The 18,710-nt window shown below is 43.7% G+C and overlaps 1 protein-coding gene across 1 annotated transcript in view; it reads left to right on the forward strand.

The window, feature by feature from the left end:
• Positions 1-16,819, forward strand: part of LOC142948211 (multiple PDZ domain protein) — a 35,914-nt gene extending 19,095 nt beyond the window's left edge. The window contains exons 20-43 of the mRNA XM_076090077.1: positions 220-552; positions 2,416-2,601; positions 3,189-3,366; positions 4,379-4,489; positions 4,884-4,949; positions 5,337-5,405; positions 5,916-6,012; positions 6,766-6,974; positions 7,248-7,339; positions 7,432-7,555; positions 7,663-7,755; positions 8,618-8,692; positions 8,798-9,109; positions 9,366-9,449; positions 10,189-10,382; positions 11,968-12,115; positions 12,220-12,291; positions 12,471-12,594; positions 12,728-12,771; positions 13,131-13,253; positions 13,728-13,832; positions 14,333-14,436; positions 15,799-15,922; positions 16,673-16,819. Coding sequence (XP_075946192.1) covers positions 220-552; positions 2,416-2,601; positions 3,189-3,366; positions 4,379-4,489; positions 4,884-4,949; positions 5,337-5,405; positions 5,916-6,012; positions 6,766-6,974; positions 7,248-7,339; positions 7,432-7,555; positions 7,663-7,755; positions 8,618-8,692; positions 8,798-9,109; positions 9,366-9,449; positions 10,189-10,382; positions 11,968-12,115; positions 12,220-12,291; positions 12,471-12,594; positions 12,728-12,771; positions 13,131-13,253; positions 13,728-13,832; positions 14,333-14,436; positions 15,799-15,922; positions 16,673-16,819 — 3,214 coding nt within the window. The remainder of the gene's footprint in view (positions 1-219; positions 553-2,415; positions 2,602-3,188; positions 3,367-4,378; positions 4,490-4,883; positions 4,950-5,336; positions 5,406-5,915; positions 6,013-6,765; positions 6,975-7,247; positions 7,340-7,431; positions 7,556-7,662; positions 7,756-8,617; positions 8,693-8,797; positions 9,110-9,365; positions 9,450-10,188; positions 10,383-11,967; positions 12,116-12,219; positions 12,292-12,470; positions 12,595-12,727; positions 12,772-13,130; positions 13,254-13,727; positions 13,833-14,332; positions 14,437-15,798; positions 15,923-16,672) is intronic.
• The last annotated feature ends 1,891 nt before the right edge of the window (positions 16,820-18,710 follow it).

Here is an 18,710-nt window from a genome sequence, read left to right on the forward strand (position 1 = left end):
GACCAATTGCATGATCCTCCTGGCGGAGAAAATAATAATAATCCATCTGTCTATTAAGTGCCATGTAATTTACCTCGTTCCTTGTCATCCTATTAGTCATTGTTTGGTGCTGGAAGTTAAATATATGTGCAAATGTGAAAACAGAGTTAGTCATATTAATATTTGAAATGTTTTCACCCCGCCCCCCACACTTCTTTTCCCATATCCCCCCACCCTCAGCATAACCTATGTCCCAGCCCATCAGGTGGATCAGTACCGTACCCGTCTGTGTTTACCCCCTCTGGACTCCATCGCAGCAGACAGCGCCTCATCCTCACCCACCCCGCCAACCCCTTCTCCGGAGCCTGCCTCGGCCCCGGCCAGGTCTCCTGGTCCGGTCAGAGCCGCGGCTCCGACTGCGACTCCGGCTCCGTCCGCCCTCAAACCCGTCGCCTCGGTCAAATTCAAAGCCGCAGCTCCAGATCCTGCAGCAGTCAGAGCCACCGCTTCATCCAAAGCTCCATTCAAAGGCCCAGCCGCAGTCCCTACCATCACCCCGGCCCAAGACTCAAGGTAAGATCCAGAGGTCTCAGACGACTATTTATGGTCACCTAATCCCTACTCAGGGCCCCGGAGTGCAAGGTAAACCCGTCTCAGGGCTCCAGCTTTATTACATGTTGATATGTTTGCTGCAGACAATTCAGACTATTAACTACATTCTATACATACTGTTGTGGGTTCTATGTCTTAACCTTGGGCTTTTGATTTCTATCGCAGCCAGGGTTTTTTTTCACACATTTTCGTAACCCAGCAGCCTAATTGACACTAATGATCTGAGTTATTATCTGACACATTAATTAGCCGTATCCATGAAGGAAACAATGTGTTTACGTGTGCAGCCGGCTCAGCGGGAGCCTCTTCCAGTCCGTATTTTTCCCGTCTCCATTCTCCTCTGTGGTGAAGGCGAAATCCTCCTCTGAATGTTGAATCTCTGAGTTATATTTAGCCGTTCGCTTATGGATCTCCGTGCTGACTGTCAGCTAAAATGAATTGTTTCGCTTCTGTCTGTTGCCGCTTTCTCTCCGTCTTCTTGCCTCTGCCTTTCTCCCTCCTCGCTCTCTCCCATTTCTCTCCGCAGCCTTTTTTTTTTTCAGCCCCTCATCTCGCAATACGTCGTCTTCTTCTCTCTCTCTGCTACACTTCTGCCTCGACTCTTTGTGTCTACATCCGTCTCTCATCTCTGGTCTATTTTTCTCTTCACCTCATTTTCCCTCTCCTCCCCTGCCTTGTTACTATCCCCCTCTCCTGGCCGCTCTCTTTTTCAGCCCTGGTGGAACCATTTGTTCTGCCCTCTTCTGTAACTTAACTGGCTATAGGCTCCCGCTGCGCAGATAGCACCACTATCACTCACCTCCGTGGGCTTATTACAGCCCTCCACCGTTAAATATATTCATGAAAAATGCTCTCCTTCTCTACCTCCTTCTTTCACACACACACACACACACACACACACACACACACACACACACACACACACACTTACATATATACAGTGTGTATATATAGAGAGATAGTCATACACATTTATTTATTTATATATACACACACACATACACACACACTGTAAAGACACTACCTTACTGTGACCTCGTTGGCAGAAAATGTGTATTTTCAGGTCTATTTGCAACTAAAGCGGTGTATCATCTCAAGGCCTGCCGATATATAAATCACTATTTGCCGTGTGTTGCAGTGTGTCTAGGGCTGCAGCTAACGATTAATATCATTGTCGAGTGATCCGTCGATTAGTTGATTAGTCGATCAGTCTTTGGTCTATAAAATGGGAGAAATTGTGAAAAATCTGTGTTTCCCAAATCCCAAGATGACGTCCTCAAATGTCTCTTTTTGTCCACAACTCAAAGTTATTCAGTTTACCGTCACAGATGAGTAAAGAAACCGCATAATATTCTCACTTTAAGATGCTGGAAATGTGTAAATTTGTTCTTAAATCTTTTTCAAATCGATTAATCGATTATTGAACTAGTTGCCGATTAATTCGATAGTTGACAACTAATTGATTAATCGATTAATTGTTGCATCTGAGTGTGTCAAAAAAAGATAACATAGTACACCAAGATACCCAGTTGTCAACAGCAGTTCTGATAATATCATCTAGTCGAATGCTTACCAAAGAAGGCTGCCAGATTATTTTCACTAAGGATTATTGGAAAACATATTTCAGTTCAAACTCACAGAAAACAGAGAAAAGCATGAATCAAATACCAAAATGTGCATTTTCTATCAATTGACTTGTAGATTAATCGATTAATTGAATGCGTATCTGAATAAATCTCTGACATTTTGAGCAGACACAACGGTGTGCAAAATCATCACACATTTTATTTCTGTTTGCTTGTTGTTGTTTTTTTCCACCATCAGTTGGCAGATTCCGAAATCTTTCCCTCCCAAGAAAAAGGAGAAGGAGGAGGGAGAGGTTGTGGATAGAGAGAAAAAGAAGACGACCGGTGCAGACTTGAAAGCACCGCAGCTGGAGGTGGAGGTGAAGGTGGACGGAGAGGAGGAGCTTCGCTCTCACACCGCAGTTTCTTGGGATCAACCTAGAAGGTTAGTGAATCACTAACAACCTCCATTAGATTTTATTCAGATTTTTCCATTTTCTCCCTTTTTTTTCTCTATTCCATGATGCCCTTTTATCCTCTCTCTGCCAGAGAAGGCTGAGCAGAATCTCAGCGCGCTCAGGTTATGTTTCACAGCAGGGGCAGGGCAGCACAGCGCAGACTCAACACGCTCATATTTCTTAAGGCCCAGAGAAACCGACTACTCTCACAACCCGTATTTATCACATTTTACGGCCCCGTCCCGCTCGGATAAATCCCATAAGCCACGCTGCATGCAAAGACCAGCTTTTGTGTGCCTCTCCCCGGCAGGTATAATATTCTATTGTTTTGACTTAATCTTTGAAAGTCTATCCGCGGCCCTAAGCAGCGGATAGAGCCTGAAAGAAGCAATAAAAGAAGAAGGAAAAAAAAGCACACCCACTGGATTAATCCTCCTTCTTGTGCATTTTTGCAGTAATGTTTCAAACCAAGTAGGTCCACATCAGACATACACGAGGACGTGCATTCATCACCACCTTTACCCGTACTGTGAGATGGATTTTCAGCTCCGCAATACCCCGGTCTGTGTTCCAGCGTGCGGCTGACTCGAGCTCCCGGCCAGTCCCTGGGCATCAGCATAATGGGAGGCAGAGGCATGGGCCGGAGACTGAGCACCGGAGAGATGATGAGGGGAGTCTTCGTCAAGCACATCAGCCCCGACAGCCCGGCAGCACATAATGGCACCCTCCGGAACGGAGACAGGATACTAGAGGTGTGTGTGTGTGTGTGTGTGTGTGTGTGTGTGTTTATGCCTTATATATATATATATATATATATATATATATATATATATATATATATATATATATATATATATATATATATATATATAGAGAGAGAGAGAGAGAGAGAGAGAGAGCGAGAGAGTCTGTGAGTGGTTAAGAGACTGAAAAATGATGACAAAGAGATTGTCTGCATGTTTTGTGGCTGCTCGTGCAATAACCTGGTATAACCAGAAAACCTTCTATTCACTCCAACCCTCCATCTATGTCGGGCCAAGGTTCAGCTTTATTGTTATTGTACAGTACAGGGCTTGCACAATATAATGCAAATATGCCCCTCCATGCCACACACACACACACACACACACACACAGAGGGCTGAATACTATTCAGAGCAGAAGCAGAAGCACTCTCCTTCCAATGCAATTCTTGCAGAAATCTCCAAATGTCAAAAGCTTTTGAAACCACATAACAGCACGACTTTTTCTATGATGTTCCTCAAGGTCTTGGTGGTTTAATGTAGTGTTTTGGAGATGTTTTTGATAGTTTTTTTTTATCAATTCTTCAGTGGTAAAAATGTTTTTTTCAATTTAGCACCAAATCGGTGTAACAACTGGTAAATGGTAAAGTAACGATGGGAGCGATCATATACTCCCATCAAAATGTTCTAAGCCCTTTTACACTTTCACACTTCATTTGAATTAATTCATTTTTAACATTTTCTTTGCCGATTTATAACTAGAACAACTTGACGCACGCTGCGGAGTTGCATCTGATGGATCCCATTTTTCACCTCTTCTATGTGGTGTCTACCATTGACCTGCTAACGATCGTCTGACTCCCCCTAAAAAGGACAAATACAGGTCTATGTGGGTCTCTAAGGGTTAAGGCCAAATGGGATTTACAGGACTATCATCATCGCGACTTCTTTATTTCTCAGGTAATTACACATATCGTCTTTTTGTTCAGTATTTGCTGTGTGTGTGTGTTGACCCGTCCAAGGTATGCGGCGTGGACCTGAGAGATGCCAGCCATGAGCAGGCGGTGGAGGCCATCCGCAGGGCTGGAGACTCCGTGGTCTTCTTGGTCCAGTCGGGACAACACAGACCTCAGGTATTGCATCTCAGACCCCCCCCCCCCTCCCCCCCCCAAAAAAAAGAAATAACAAAACAACAACAACAACAACATAGCACATTTCTACTGTCTTAGAAAATCACTTTGCAGTGTATATTCAGGTATGCATACATTACCTTGCGTCCGAGTCTCAACACTCACAGAGGTGAGGGAGAACAGAAGTTTCAGCGGTGTTTTGCGTAGGAGTTTTGTTGCATTACAGTATGAAGTCCTCCGGACACAAAGCATATGCTCCGACTGAAAACATATTTAGCACACGGCGTACACATCGCAATATCGGACGCGCCATTTGAAGCATCTGCAGTGTGTTCCACAGTCGTACAGACGTTCACCTTCCCTCTCCGCGTCTCCTGTTTTTTTTCCCCGCCCACAGTCCCCTATGCTCGCCAACCACGGGAGACTAACTCCGACGCCACAGTCGAACTCGCACAGCGGCAAGGTAATACTTTGATCTTCACACGTATAAATGTAGTATAAATACATGGTATTGTGTAAAAAAAAAAGGATATGCTGTTTGTCCGCCCTACAAAGTCTAAAAAAAAAGAAATCAGTTTTGAATGTCGTGACTTTAGATTTCACTGGAACAGATGACAAGCTGTGAAATCATTTCCCCTCAGTTTCTGTTCCCACACTGTTACTGATGTTTGGCTTTGTATGGCTGTCGTGTAGAGAGAGAATGTTATGTATACACTATTATATATATATATGATGAGTCATTAACACCTACATGGTATTCCAAAAAGAATGATGTTTTCTTTTGAGGGGTAGAATGCTGTTTTGTTGGTGATGCGTATGGAACTATATCTGTCTCCCTTCCTGATCGTAGAAGGCAGAGCCTCTCAGTCTGTTCCTCACCCTCTCCCCTACAAACCCCTTCACTCCTGCCCCCTTTAAGGTTGGTACATTACTGTGTGTGTGTGTGTGTGTGTGTGTGTGTTTTGCGTGTGTGCAACATCTTAAAAGCAGCCTTTCTATTAGCATTTTTTGCCAAGCCAACTTCCAAAAAAAGTAATTAACGTGCATACTTGTAGATAGAATGCTTGCAGTTCAAAGTCCCTCGCAGCTACCTTGTTTGCTTAAACCCTTTTGTTTTCCTCCTTTGGTGGAGATGCGTAACTCTCCAAATAGACGGCGCTTTCTTTTGAAGTTTTGTTCCCATGCGCTTGTAAATCGGTTACAAAATAATGCATGATTCCGGTCATCTTTCATGTTATTTTTAGCCAACATTAACAACTGTGTTCATTAATTCATCCTGTTCCGGCTTTTCTTTTTTTTTCTTCACCGAAGATACACTGAACGAGCCTCGGGGGGGGGGGGTCCCTCCAGGCACGAGTTGGACTACCCCCGAGGCTCGTTCAGGCATCTCCAACTCTGCCTTGTTCAATAATGCAAAGCTTCTCCTAAGGTGCCTTCGCCGACATCCGACGGAACGGATCGGAGAAACCCCGCGACCGTTGCGGCACCAGTCACGATGTCGGAGAGCGAGGGCGACATCGGCAGGAGTAAGTCTGCATCATAAAAGACTTCTCTCACACTCAACACAGGGTTCCTTTAAAGCCCCCCTCGCTCCTCCCCACAGGAAAAGTTGTAGCTTGGCGATTTTAGTGTCGGGGCCACTTTTACGCAGTGAAGGCCGTGTGATGCACTCAGAGAAACTACATACTTACATTACAAAAGAAAATAAATAAAACTATCAGGAGTCTAACACACATTCAGAAATCACTCATTGAATGATCACAATTCGTGAACGCGTTTTCAAGGTCCGTCATTTGAAAGAGGTTTTCATTCAATGCTGGAGAGAGTGAGGGTCGTTCCAGCAAGGCGCTTCCTCTTGCTATTCACAGCTCCGCCACAATGCCCTCCGCCTTGGCTTTGCTTTATACACCTGTAGCATTAAAATGTGTGCACTGTGGAGTTTTCTTGGAAACAAACATTCGGTTTTGCTCATCGCAATGCGTTGCGCGTATCCTCAAGGTTCTTACCAAATGTGTCGCGTACGCTCCTTCCCTCGTAGAACATTCTAAGAGCAGCTGTGTCCACATCACCTTCTGCGCTGCTATTGTCGGCAATGTCGCTGAATCTTTACAAATCAATGAAGTGGTATGAAAACTGCTGGCAGGAATGTGAAACATGCTCATACGATACAGGTCCATAGTGGTCAAAAGCTCCACAGGTATACGTTTGAGGCAGTCTATGTGACAATGCTTTTTTTTAAACATTTTTCTCCTTGTTAACTCTCGTCTCTCTTTTTTTAGAAAAGATGCTCCAGCGTTACGGCAGCCTGTCCGGGAAGCTCCACATGATCGAGCTGGAGAAGGGCCCCGCGGCTCGCGGCCTGGGGATCGGCCTCTCGGGCAACAAGGACGGCTCCAGGGCCCGCATGAGCGTCCACGTGGCGGACGTAGACCCCCGGGGAACCGCCGGTTTGGACGGGAGGATACGTGTCGGGGACGAGCTGCTGGAGGTACGGAGAGGAAGTGAAAGAAGGGACAGGAAGGGGAGGGGTTGAGATTAACAGAGGTCAAGAAGGGTTGGAGTCACAATTGAGAGCAGCAGAAAGAGAGCACTGGGTTGTGGGTGGGAGGCACGGGTCAGTAGAGAGCGTTGAGTGCCTGTGCTGTAGATTTATCAGACGAATTACCATTTGAAGGATTGGTGGGTGCTGGGGTGGATTCTCTTGATGAGCAGCCACGTATTAGAGTTGATGAGGAAAATCAAGGTGTGATTCTTCTTCTAGATCAACGGTCAGATCTTGTACGGCCGGAGTCACCAAAACGCCTCCACCATCATCAACAACGCTCCGTCTAAAGTCAAGATAATCCTCATCAGGTAAACGCGCAGAGTGATTTTATTTTATTTTTTCGTTTGCATTTCTCCACCAAACTTTAACGAAACAGTTTTTTTTGTTTTTTTTTCAATAGGAATAAAGCAGCTCTGGGTCAGACGGGATCCACGGCGGCGAGCGAGGACACGGTCGACTCCCGGACGGACGCAGCAGAGCGCGGGGGGTTAACCAGAGACGTCCAGCACGTCATCCTACCTCAGGTGCAATACCTTCTGCAGTAAATAACAATGACCTGCCATATTGTTGTAAATATGATTTCAAAGTTAGAGATTTTTGTCTGCTTTTTTATTTCTTTTTTTACCTCCAGGATCACACAGGTCCCGGCCCCTGCCTGGCAGAGGGGGAGTCCAAGGACGGAGCGGTGGTCCGGTCCCTGACCCAGCACGGCACTGCCAGTAAGGTGTGACATCGCCAGCGGCATCATCACAACCTTCGACATCCTCATTGATAACCTTTTTATTTTCATGTGGCCTACATACTATGACTGTATCTCAACCAATTCAATGCCATTCATTATGAATATGCAATAGAGTGGCCCCTGTCAGAGCTCTATGTTATATTATCGGATTATTAGTATAACTGATGCAGCTTTACATGGTTTAGCCATTTAACCATGTAAAGACAATTTGAAACAACTTTATCGATTTGTTGTGTAGTTTAATCTGCATCAGTGCATCCTATTTAATAAGCCGGTCATATGTTGTGTGTCCAAAATATTATATCTGTCAAAGAAGGTAACGGAGTGAAAAGTACAATATTTGCGTCTCAGCTGTCGCTGAGTTGAAGTAAAAAGTACTACAGCAAAGTACAAGTAGTTGAGTAAATGTGCTTTGTTACATTTCACCACTGCATTTTTATCGTAACCTCAAAAAAGAGTCCAAAATATATTTCCGAAATATTTTCTTCATCTATCAAGCCTCAATGGCCTGACTGTAGCTTTTTCAACAATCAATAATCGTTCAGGAAAACAAGCCATCAATGTGCAGCACATTAACACGCAGCTGTACATTCCTCTGGTCTCTTGGTATTTCTGGGTGAAACTGAAACCATAGTATCCGAGAGGTAATGGTTGCCGTGTTTTAACGTGACGTCGTCATCTGCTAATAAGCTTTCATGTCGGGGCCCCCGGGCAGCAGTTATTCAGATATTTATCCAGAGGGTGTGTTTGATTTTTAATCTCGCTTCCTCTCCATTCTTCTGTTGCACCTACTTTTATACGTTGTTTTTTTTGCTTACCTTTCATTGTTTCTGTCCGGGTGCAGGATGGCAGGAGACAGGTTGGAGACAGAATCATAGCAGAGGGTGATGAACCTGTGACAGGCCTGTCGATGGCCAAGGTACAATCCACACACACACAAACACACACACACACACACACACACACACACACAATGTCAAGCTGATATAATGATGTATGACTCGCCTGTCTTCTCTGCATCCAGGTGTCCAGTTTGACTCTGGAGCAGCGGGTCACCGTCGACCTCTCCAACAGTCCCTCCTCCTCCTCCTCTTCTCCACCTCTTTCCCGTCCCCGCTCTCTCACTCCCACCTCCCTCCCGGTGCCCTCCCCTCCCCCGCCGTTCAATGCTGCGCGGACCTCTCCCGTCGGGTGTTCTGATTGGCTGGGATCGGCTCCCACGACGTCCGACCCCCTGCTTTGCCCAGTTGTGGCTGGCGGGGAAACCACCATAGAGTTTTGCAAAGGAAATGTAGGCCTGGGCCTCAGCATCGTCGGAGGATGTGACACTCTGCTGGTGAGGGAGGCTGATTTCTATCAACATTTCATTTAACGCACAATCAGTCAGAATATTCTAACAACTTGATTATCCTAAATGATGAGGCCAAAAGGGTCTGTGTATGTTTTCATCACAGTACAATGCATCTGCACAGGCATTGTCAGTGAAAGTGATGATGCCGTATTGTGAATATACTAAGCAGTTCAATGCTGATTTAATTTAGTTGGATTGGATTACCTGCAAGAATAGGTGTCTTCTGTTTCCCCCCCACTAGGGGGCAGTAATAATCCATGAAGTAAACGATGGAGGAGCAGCACAGAGAGATGGGAGGCTGCAGGCTGGAGACCACATATTAGAGGTAACACACAAAACCTACCATTATCTATTCATCTAAATATGCTGTGATTAGACTGCATTCCACTAGAGTTATATCATAAAACATAATGCGGCACAATAAAATGTTGGTCAAATTTGATTATTTAATTTTAGTGTTCAAAATGAAAGTCAAGTATTGTGTCTTTCCTTCCATCACTGTCCAGTGAATGCCATGTCTTTCCAATTTCTGACGCTATTATATCATTTATTATTTAATTATTTGTCAGGACACATTCGTTAACATTTCTGTAAATGTGCCAGTGTTAGCCAGTCGTCGAATTGAAAACTACGGTACTTTTGCAAGATGTTCTAATTGATGCCATTGAAGAGTCGAGTTAAGAAATCCAGACATGAGACAATGTGATGCTGAGGGGACGACTAAAGCAACAATGGGGCTACCTTGTGATTGACAGGTCATTATGATCGGCATCGTCCGGTCTGGGAGTTCTCCGTGTTTTCGTCTTAGAACTTTTTAACCCGTTCACAGTCTGTTGTTAGTTCATGAAAGTTGATTGTAACATTTTGGTTGACCTAAAAATGTCTAAATCAGTGTTTCGTTGTACTTAGCTCACTTCTGGTTCCAAAAAAAGCAAGATGCACAATAACGCACTCCTTGTCATTCGTCGTCCCTAAGATCCAGCCGCTGGTTGCGCTACACTAATACAGTTTCTCCCGACCTCCTCCGTTCAACGACGGCTTGCGTCTCTTTCACCTCCTCCCAGGTCAACGGCATAGACCTGCGGCAGGCCACTCACGACGAGGCCATCGGCGTGCTGCGGCTCACCACCCAGCGCGTCCGCCTGTGCGTCTTCAGGCACCAGGAGGCCTACAGGGAGGAGGACCTGTGGGACGTCTTCAGCCTGGAGCTGAGGCCTCGTCCTGGAGAGGGGCTAGGGTTTGCCACTGTGGGGAAGAGGTATTTTCAGAATGTTGTTGTGACAAGTGAGGAAGAGTACAATTATTTTGTATCTTCAGGTACGTACGTCGGACCAAATTTGACTGGTACTGTAGGTCAAATTGTGGATTTGATTCTAGACGTAGCCTCCTAAAGCCAGACGAAAGCAGTCCCAGAGAATTTGCCTGGCAACCGTAAGCCAAACCAATGAAAGGGGGTTGATGACGACATCTACAAGCAGTGTAATCTTGCACCTTGTGAAAATGAGTAATAGGTGAGAAATAAAGTAGGCCACGCAGTTGCAGAATTATGCCACTATATTAAAAAAAGGAAGTGATTAATCACATGAATGGCTTTTTTTCTCACCTCAAATTGAACCAGAATCCACTTTCAAGTTAGGTTAAGTTAGTTGGTCCCTTAGTTGTATTGCTAGAATGTTGCAATGCATTTTGAATAGTCAGCAAACTCTAAACAGTTAGACTTAAACAGGAAGGGTTCATATTGATGTGTCAGTGAAAAAGAACACTTGCTTTAAAGCTAACCACATTTTTGCAGGCTGTATATGTGAGTTTAATGCATTATCTTCCTAATGTAAAAGTAATTTATGTCAAGTCTATTTTATTCATATAGCCCAATATCACAAATTTGCCTCTAGGAGCTTTTCAATCTATATCACATACAACACCCTCCGTCGTTTGTTTTTGCCCCTCACAAAAATAAAATGGAAGAAACCTCAGGGACACCAACTGAGGAGGACAGACAGATGTGCAATAGATGTCGTGTGTAACCAGCATCATTTATTTATTGGTGTAAATATGCCAGAGTTAGCCAAGAGGCTATTTTTCATCTAGTCCCGAGAGGCAGATGTTACAAAGTAAACCTAAAAACAGAATATAAGATTAAATTTACAAGGTTATACAATATTGACCCTTTACAATGCGTGCACAAACAGTGAAAGAATAATATATATTATTATAATAATAGAATTACTATAAACTGTATGGATAATCCATATGACAGAAATGATACATAGAATGTTGACATATATGAAGAAACTGGATCTGAGCCACACAACCTCCTCTACACCAAGTAACCTGGAGGACAGAGGACGAGAGGACAAGCGACACAAACAATCAGGAAGAACATCATTCTCACAGACAGGAGAATGAAGAGAGAGAGTTCTTCATTTCTACATACCAAAATTCATATTTGCAATTTATTTTTCATTTTGCTGTCGTATCGGATGATATTATTTACTCTTTTCAATGTCTTTTTTGAAACAGCGATGTTTACTCTTTTATTAATTGACATGGTATAATTGAAAAATAATTATCAACCATAAATTAGAGTCTTGTCAAGTGTTTTCTCACGTTGAAGGTCCTAGGGTCTGAAGTTGCGTTTCAGATGAGGAGACTTCTGAGGCCTTTACCCAGTTAGAGGTCGTGGGACTCTTACGTTATTGTGAAAATAAATAAAATAAGGTGAAGGACACATAATTTGCACAATCAAGTGTGACGTTATGCAGAACAGCAGGCGCACAGGTCACGTAATTCGGTCCGCGGGGGTGGAACAGACACGGTTTTTGACCTCAGTTTTCTCTCAACAGTAATGACACGGGCATCTTTGTGTCAGATCTCATCAGAGGAGGCGTAGCGGATTTGGATGGCAGGTTGTTGCTTGGCGACCAGATTCTGTCAATCAACGGGGAGGATGTCCGCGCGGCCTCGCAGGAACACGTGCACGAGCTTCTGCAGGTCAGACGGCTGTCACGCTCACACAAAACCCAAGACCATAAACGAGTTTTTTTTTATCAGATTCATCGTCTTATGTGAGATCTAATCTGTGACTTTGCTCTCAGCGCTGCAGTGGAGCGGTCCACCTGGAGGTGGCTCGTTTTAAAGCTGGGCTGCAGTACTCACACCAGAGCCAGGTAAGCTGTCTGTGTCTCATCCATCACAGGCCATCAAAGAAAATGGAAAGATGTGTGGTGAATTTATGTTTTTTTTTTTATCACGCTATGATTTGAATTAAGAGTCCAGCTCAGTAAACTCATTGTTGTCAACTATTACTCCTTTGCACGATTTTAACAACGGCACTTTGTGAATCTAGGACTACTTTAAGTTGTGTTTTATCCAGAGCGAAGACTCCGACTGCTCCACCCTGACCCACTCAAGCGGCTGCGACGCTTCGCTCGGCCACCAGAGGGAGACAGATAACAAGACGGGGAGCTACTGTGAGTCGCCCTCCTGTCCTCAATGCAAATACAATGAACACATACTGTATATATATATATATTGATGTGGAAATAATGCTGATAACATCTTCAAGCTAATTACTCAAATCTATATCTCGTTCTCCTCCCACAGCATTTCAAGAGTACCCTGACGCCAAACAAGTAATAATACAAAAGGTAAGGCATGAAAAAGTAATGTGTTCACTTGTTATTTATTTTGATATAGTATTTATTACTTCAATATTTGTATGTATATCTTCCTATATCTGTATTTCATTTTGAGTATATATGTATATCTATCTATATATATATATATATGTGTGTACTGTATGTATATATATACTGTATATATATATATATTTGTGTGTATATATACACACAAACCTGGCTGGACCCCAGACTTGCATAACATTGGGTGTTTATCTCTTGTGCAGACTCTGACATGTGATTCACCGGTATTGTCTAACAGGGTCTACTGTCCATCTGTCTGTGTGTGTGCGTGTGTGCGTGTGTGTGTGTGTGTGATATCACCACAGGGTGCATGTGACTCCCTGGGCATCAGTGTAGCAGGAGGAGCGGGCAGTCCCCATGACAACGTGCCTCTTTTTATTGCTACCATGGATACCGATGGACTGGCTGCCAAAACACAGCAATTACAGGTGGGGAGTGGCGACGTGTGTGTGTGTGCCTGTGTGGACAAAAAAAAGTCCGTCCTCACTGTTGGGTAAACAATTCGTTTAAAGCGTAACGACTTGATTTGAGGGTAAGGATTTGAATCGTGACTGTTACGGCATATCTATTATCTTATTTACAGATCAAGGTTGATGAGGATAAAGACCAGTGTTTCACTAACGGTGTCTCTGTAAGGATTTGAAAATTGCATACCATAGCTTATACAGTATGTAGGGGTTGAAGTACTTCCAAAACATACTGTACTAACACAAAATGTGTGGTACAGACTATACCAATAGAGACAGACAGAAAATAGGGCTTTATTAAATCATAAAAACACACCTTATATTTACGAGGATATTGCCAGAGACAACCTTAACAACTTAAGGTTGTCTTCGGCAATATCCTCGTAAATATAAGGTAGAAGTACAAGTGAGTGAGTGTGTGTGTGTGTCAGTCAGGCAGGAGACAGGCTCCTCTGTATCAATGATGTGTCCATGGAGGGAATGACTCGCATCCAAGCTGGAGTCCTGCTGCAGAACGCCACCGGAACCATCCGTCTGCAGGTAACGTCACGCCGGGACGTACGGTAGTAGATCTACAAAGCCAGTGCGAGGCACTACGCCGCCATAATGTCAGCGAGTGTTTTTTCCCCTCAGTGAACCATGTCGTGCTCCCTCTAGGTCATTATTACTTTTTATAAAACTCACTCAGACACAATTATACCTGCATGGAAACAGCAATGAAAATGGTTTCAGTCGTCCACTCATTATCAGTGTTTTGCATGTGAGCACAATACAGTCGTCTGTAAACCTGACACTGATTTTATTTTCATGTTAATGAGCCTCGGGGAAGATTTTTGTTGCAAGAGAGAATAAGAGGTGTTGGTAAGGAGCTGGATTTCAGCTGTTTTTGACAAGTACATTGTGTGTAAAAATAAAACATCAAAGGGGTTTTTATTTATTTTTTACTCCATTTTATTAACATTAGGACAGGCCTCAGATATCAGATAGTGATAGTGTCAGACTGTGTGTGTGTGTGTGTGTGTATGTGTGTGTGTGTCTAGGTGGCTGCCGGTTCCGGTGGGTGCAGCACAGAAGACCACAACGATGTACACGCGCCGCGGTCAGGCCAACCCAGCAGCCTGCCCCGCTTTCACAACAACCTCTGGTGAGAGTCAGTCTCCTGACAGCCTGAAATGAAACTTTGCACATGCATCACAGGTCGCCAAACTTAGCATCTGACGTGGGTCTTGGTGTGATCTGGACATGAATTACAGCAACATCACCTTGAAACATGAAGTGGTACAAAATTTGCATTGAGTCATTTCCAGCCTTAGTTGCTCAGATATTGACGAACTTTGCACTCATCGTTTCAGACATGCTTGACATTGGCTTTCATAAGCTCCGCCCAACCGGAAGGCGGTCATTGTGTGTGTTTCTCCTGTATTTTAAACATACTTCTTCAAACTCCTCCGAGAGGGTTGGTCGGATTTGTTTCAAATTTGGTTGGTATGTCCCTCCGACTAATGTGACGCGAAAATGTGAAAGAATAGTCGACACCTCAAACAGCGTTCCGTCATTGGTCACGTGACAGAGTGGACCTCTTTGAAAGTCCTGCTAGAGGATCCAACAGATCCATCTCACATTTGGTGAGAAGAATCTCAAGATCTTCACAATGCCAAATTTCAAAGCTTTTGTGTTGTTGTTTTTCTCATGGAACGGTGTTGAGGCGGACAATTTGCATGTTTCGCCACTACGCAGTAAGCTGTTGTAACTTTGTCATATAATTATTGTGTGTTCTCAAGCACCAGACATTCGAGACACGAGGTTGTACAAATGTTTCAGTATCTAATTTCCAGCAACCAGCACTCATGCGTGCAGTGTCTGACGCTCACATAAATGCAGCCCGCCAGTACCCCCGAACGTGCGTGGAGACGCGAGGGCCTGTCCATTGCTTCTTGCAGCTTTAGTTTAATTTATTATTTGTTACTCTTTTTCCAGGGTGTTTCCATTGATATTTAAAATCTCTTTTGCCTGGAAGTCCTGGCCAAACAGGCAGCATAAAAGTTCCTCATAAAAGCACAAAAAAACAGACTTAAAACAAACGACAAAAGGTTAAAAACAACATAAGAAGTTTCACATAAAAGAAACAAATTCTTGCTTCTGGGTTTGTTTTTGGCAGCAAACCAGATAATCTATTTATACTTCACAACCTGGTAACTGACATTTTAATCGGGAAAATATTAGTAAGTGACCCAAATGTAATTATTTATGACCCTAATTCATTTAGTTTTTAAGGAAGTTTAGCAACTGTGTTATTGAATATTACACTTCCATTTTTAAATGTAATAATTCAGGGATTCATCACATTTTTCCAAACAGTACATTAGAAATCTGCCTCTCTTTGCTCACCTATTGTCTGTCCTGGTGAGATTAGATACTCCTACTTTTACACACAGTGTATTTCACTGCACAGCCAGCTCAGCGCTTCACACACCTCCATTGTTTCAATCCTTTCAATTCCCCGCAGTGCTCGCATGTATAAGACCGTCACTCTGGAGAGAGGCTCCTCGGGCCTGGGCTTCAGCATCGTGGGAGGGTTCAGCAGCCCTCACGGAGACCTGCCGATCTACATCAAAACGGTCTTCAACAAGGTGAGAGGACGTCCTCCGTGGGTGAAATCTTTTCATGGGGGTTCCTGGTACGGAAATCTAATCTCGGCACAGCGTGGCGTTCAGTTATACTGGAGAAGCGTCCGTGTTCGTGTGCAGTAAGAGACAATTGGAATCCACAATTCTAAACAGCATAAGGCTTAAAGGGACAAATACATATTTTTCCTCTTACCTGTAGTGCTATCTATCAGTTTACTAGTTTTGGAGTTATCTGCCTTCTCTCCAATATAACGGGACAGCATGGCACTCATCTATGGTTGAAAGAAAATAGTTCCTACATGAAACTGCTCACAAAAACAGTCTGTGGATTCTTTTTGAGTAACCTGGTAATGATTTCTAAAAAGTTGCCGTTGAGTTATCCAAATTAATTTTCTTGGCGCTTGGAGCACCACAAGCCGGGTGCCATATAGTCCCATTATACTGTAGAGAAGGCCGACATCTCTTCAGCCACTCACACCGAAACAAGCTAGATCGATAAATGAAATAAAAGGTAAGAGAAATTAATGCTGTTGTTATTAAATCATCCAGCAATCATCCATTTTAAATATCTAGTTTATATGTGATATATTTAACAGAATTAGATTTGGAGAGACATTTTATCTCAGTTGTTGTGTTTCCTCTCAGTATGTACAGTCGGTTTTTTTGTCTTTCGTGTGTATGTAACGGAGGAAACAGCTTCTGATGTCTGATCTTTGCGCTCGCTGACGGACTGGTTCTTTGTGTGCCCGGCAGGGGGCGGCCGTGGAGGACGGCACGCTGAAGCGCGGGGACCAGATCATCGCCGTGAACGGACACTGCCTGGAGGGCGTGACTCACGCCGAGGCCGTGGACATCCTCAAGAAGACCAGGGGGACCGTGGTGCTGACGGTGCTCTCTTGAAGAGAACAGGGCCCCTGTTTGCGCGTCCGCTCGACAACCACGTTTCCTGCGAAGTAGCCTCGGAGAAATAATGTCACTGCCGCTGTCACGAACCGGTGATGAAGTGATAGTTTGCAAAATCATGAGAAGAGTAGATAGTGTTCATCTGAATTTAGCTGGGGAGGGGACGCTACCTCTAACTGGGTGTGTTAACAAGCACCGTGAAGGTGTTATTTAGAACTAATGTGTTTATGTTATATGGATCTCATATCCCAATCATGAATATATCTCTGTATTAATACAAGCAGGATGTATTTATAGTAACCATAGAATGCTAAAAACACCAGAGGCAACTATTAAATAAGCCAACTGCTGGTTTATATATTGTGTCCTAGTTGTCCCAGTTCAAGGTCTCTATAATATAAGCATCATTGCCCACGTAAACACGCTCGCGAAAAAATAACCATCCCCCGAAAACCTCTGACTCTGCTGACCTGTGCATCGAGACACAGTGTGACGCGTATTTGCTATACTTCTGTTCGTTACATGCCAAGTGCTTCTGCCAAACTTTTTGCATGGCAATAAGCTGTCACGTTTGCTCCGGGAAGACCGTTTCACTTTTAATTTCCTTCATGCTTCATCTTCTGATCGTTCAAGGTGTGTCACGATTGCTTGAATAATCAATGTTCTTTCCACGTCTTTAATGCTCAAGATATCCGTGGGATTTTATTCACAGATTTATTACCGTTTTCATAATCCGTAATCCGTGCTCGGGCATCTTTTAGGGAGTTTTAGCGCAATGTGCGATCTCGATTTAGAAAGCTTCGCCCCTGTTTTATATGACTTAATTTGTACTGTGATATTTATGTGTGGGCGGGGGGCAGGGTTTGGGATTGTGTCACGTTGTGTTACCTGAATGTACTGCGAGTGATCTTATTAAATGGTCGTTTGTTTAGAGTTTGGTACGCAGAACTTTATTTATAGCTCAGGATTTCTGTTGATCGGCTCACTGATGTTGCAGTGACACAAGCAGCTCCATGGTGCTTTGCGACGCCTCTCTGGAATAACACTGAGTAAGATAAGCTCGTGGATATCACACGTTGTTTGACTTCCAAATCCCACAGAAGAAGTCACCCGATAATCTGAGATTCCTGAACTGTCTAATGACGACGTCTGTGCCCGCGGTTACGTTTCTTTAGGGAGAGATGCAGGAATCCTTTTTGCATATTTTTTTATTTCTAAACAGGCGAGCTGATTTTTTGCCATGGGGTGTGTTTTATTGTCGTGGTTGTGCTTTTTTTTTTCTCTCTCTCTCTCTCTCTCTGTCTTTTTCAAACATGAGCGCATTTTCACGATCACTCAGGTTTAGTGAAAAGTGTGTCACGCAGTACATCATGGAGTGACAGGGCAGCACTAAATCACAAAGTGGGTGACAACAGGAGAGGCAGTTAGATGTGTGACAGTAGAAACAACACAGAATATACCTAAAGTACTCATGAAGAATTTCAGAATACTGTATTTTACATGATTGGACTATAGTTATTGATGCATTAATGTGTTCATCACTGTATTATTGCAGCTGATACAGGTGGGGCTGATTGTACTGACTCTATACATACTGCTGGGTAGCTTGTGAATTCATCATAATCTAATTGTTGATTATATTTTGTGTCATTAATCTCAATCTGCAAAACTACTAAAGGTATCAAAAATAAATGCAGTGGGGGAAGAAATCATCCAATATTTGCCTCTGAAGAAACCAGCAGGAAATGGTAATATTTAAGTAAAGTACAAGTACCTCAAAATTGCACTAAAGCACAGTATTTGAGTAAATGTGAGTTAATTTCCACCGCTGAGGAGAGTTAGTTTGAGACTAAAGTTAGGACGCAGACCTTCCAGACCTGAGTTACAC

The sequence above is a fragment of the Anarhichas minor genome, unplaced genomic scaffold (genome assembly GCF_050575085.1).
Source record: "Anarhichas minor isolate MPS153535 unplaced genomic scaffold, ASM5057508v1 ptg000012l, whole genome shotgun sequence".
Lineage (NCBI taxonomy): Eukaryota > Metazoa > Chordata > Actinopteri > Perciformes > Anarhichadidae > Anarhichas > Anarhichas minor.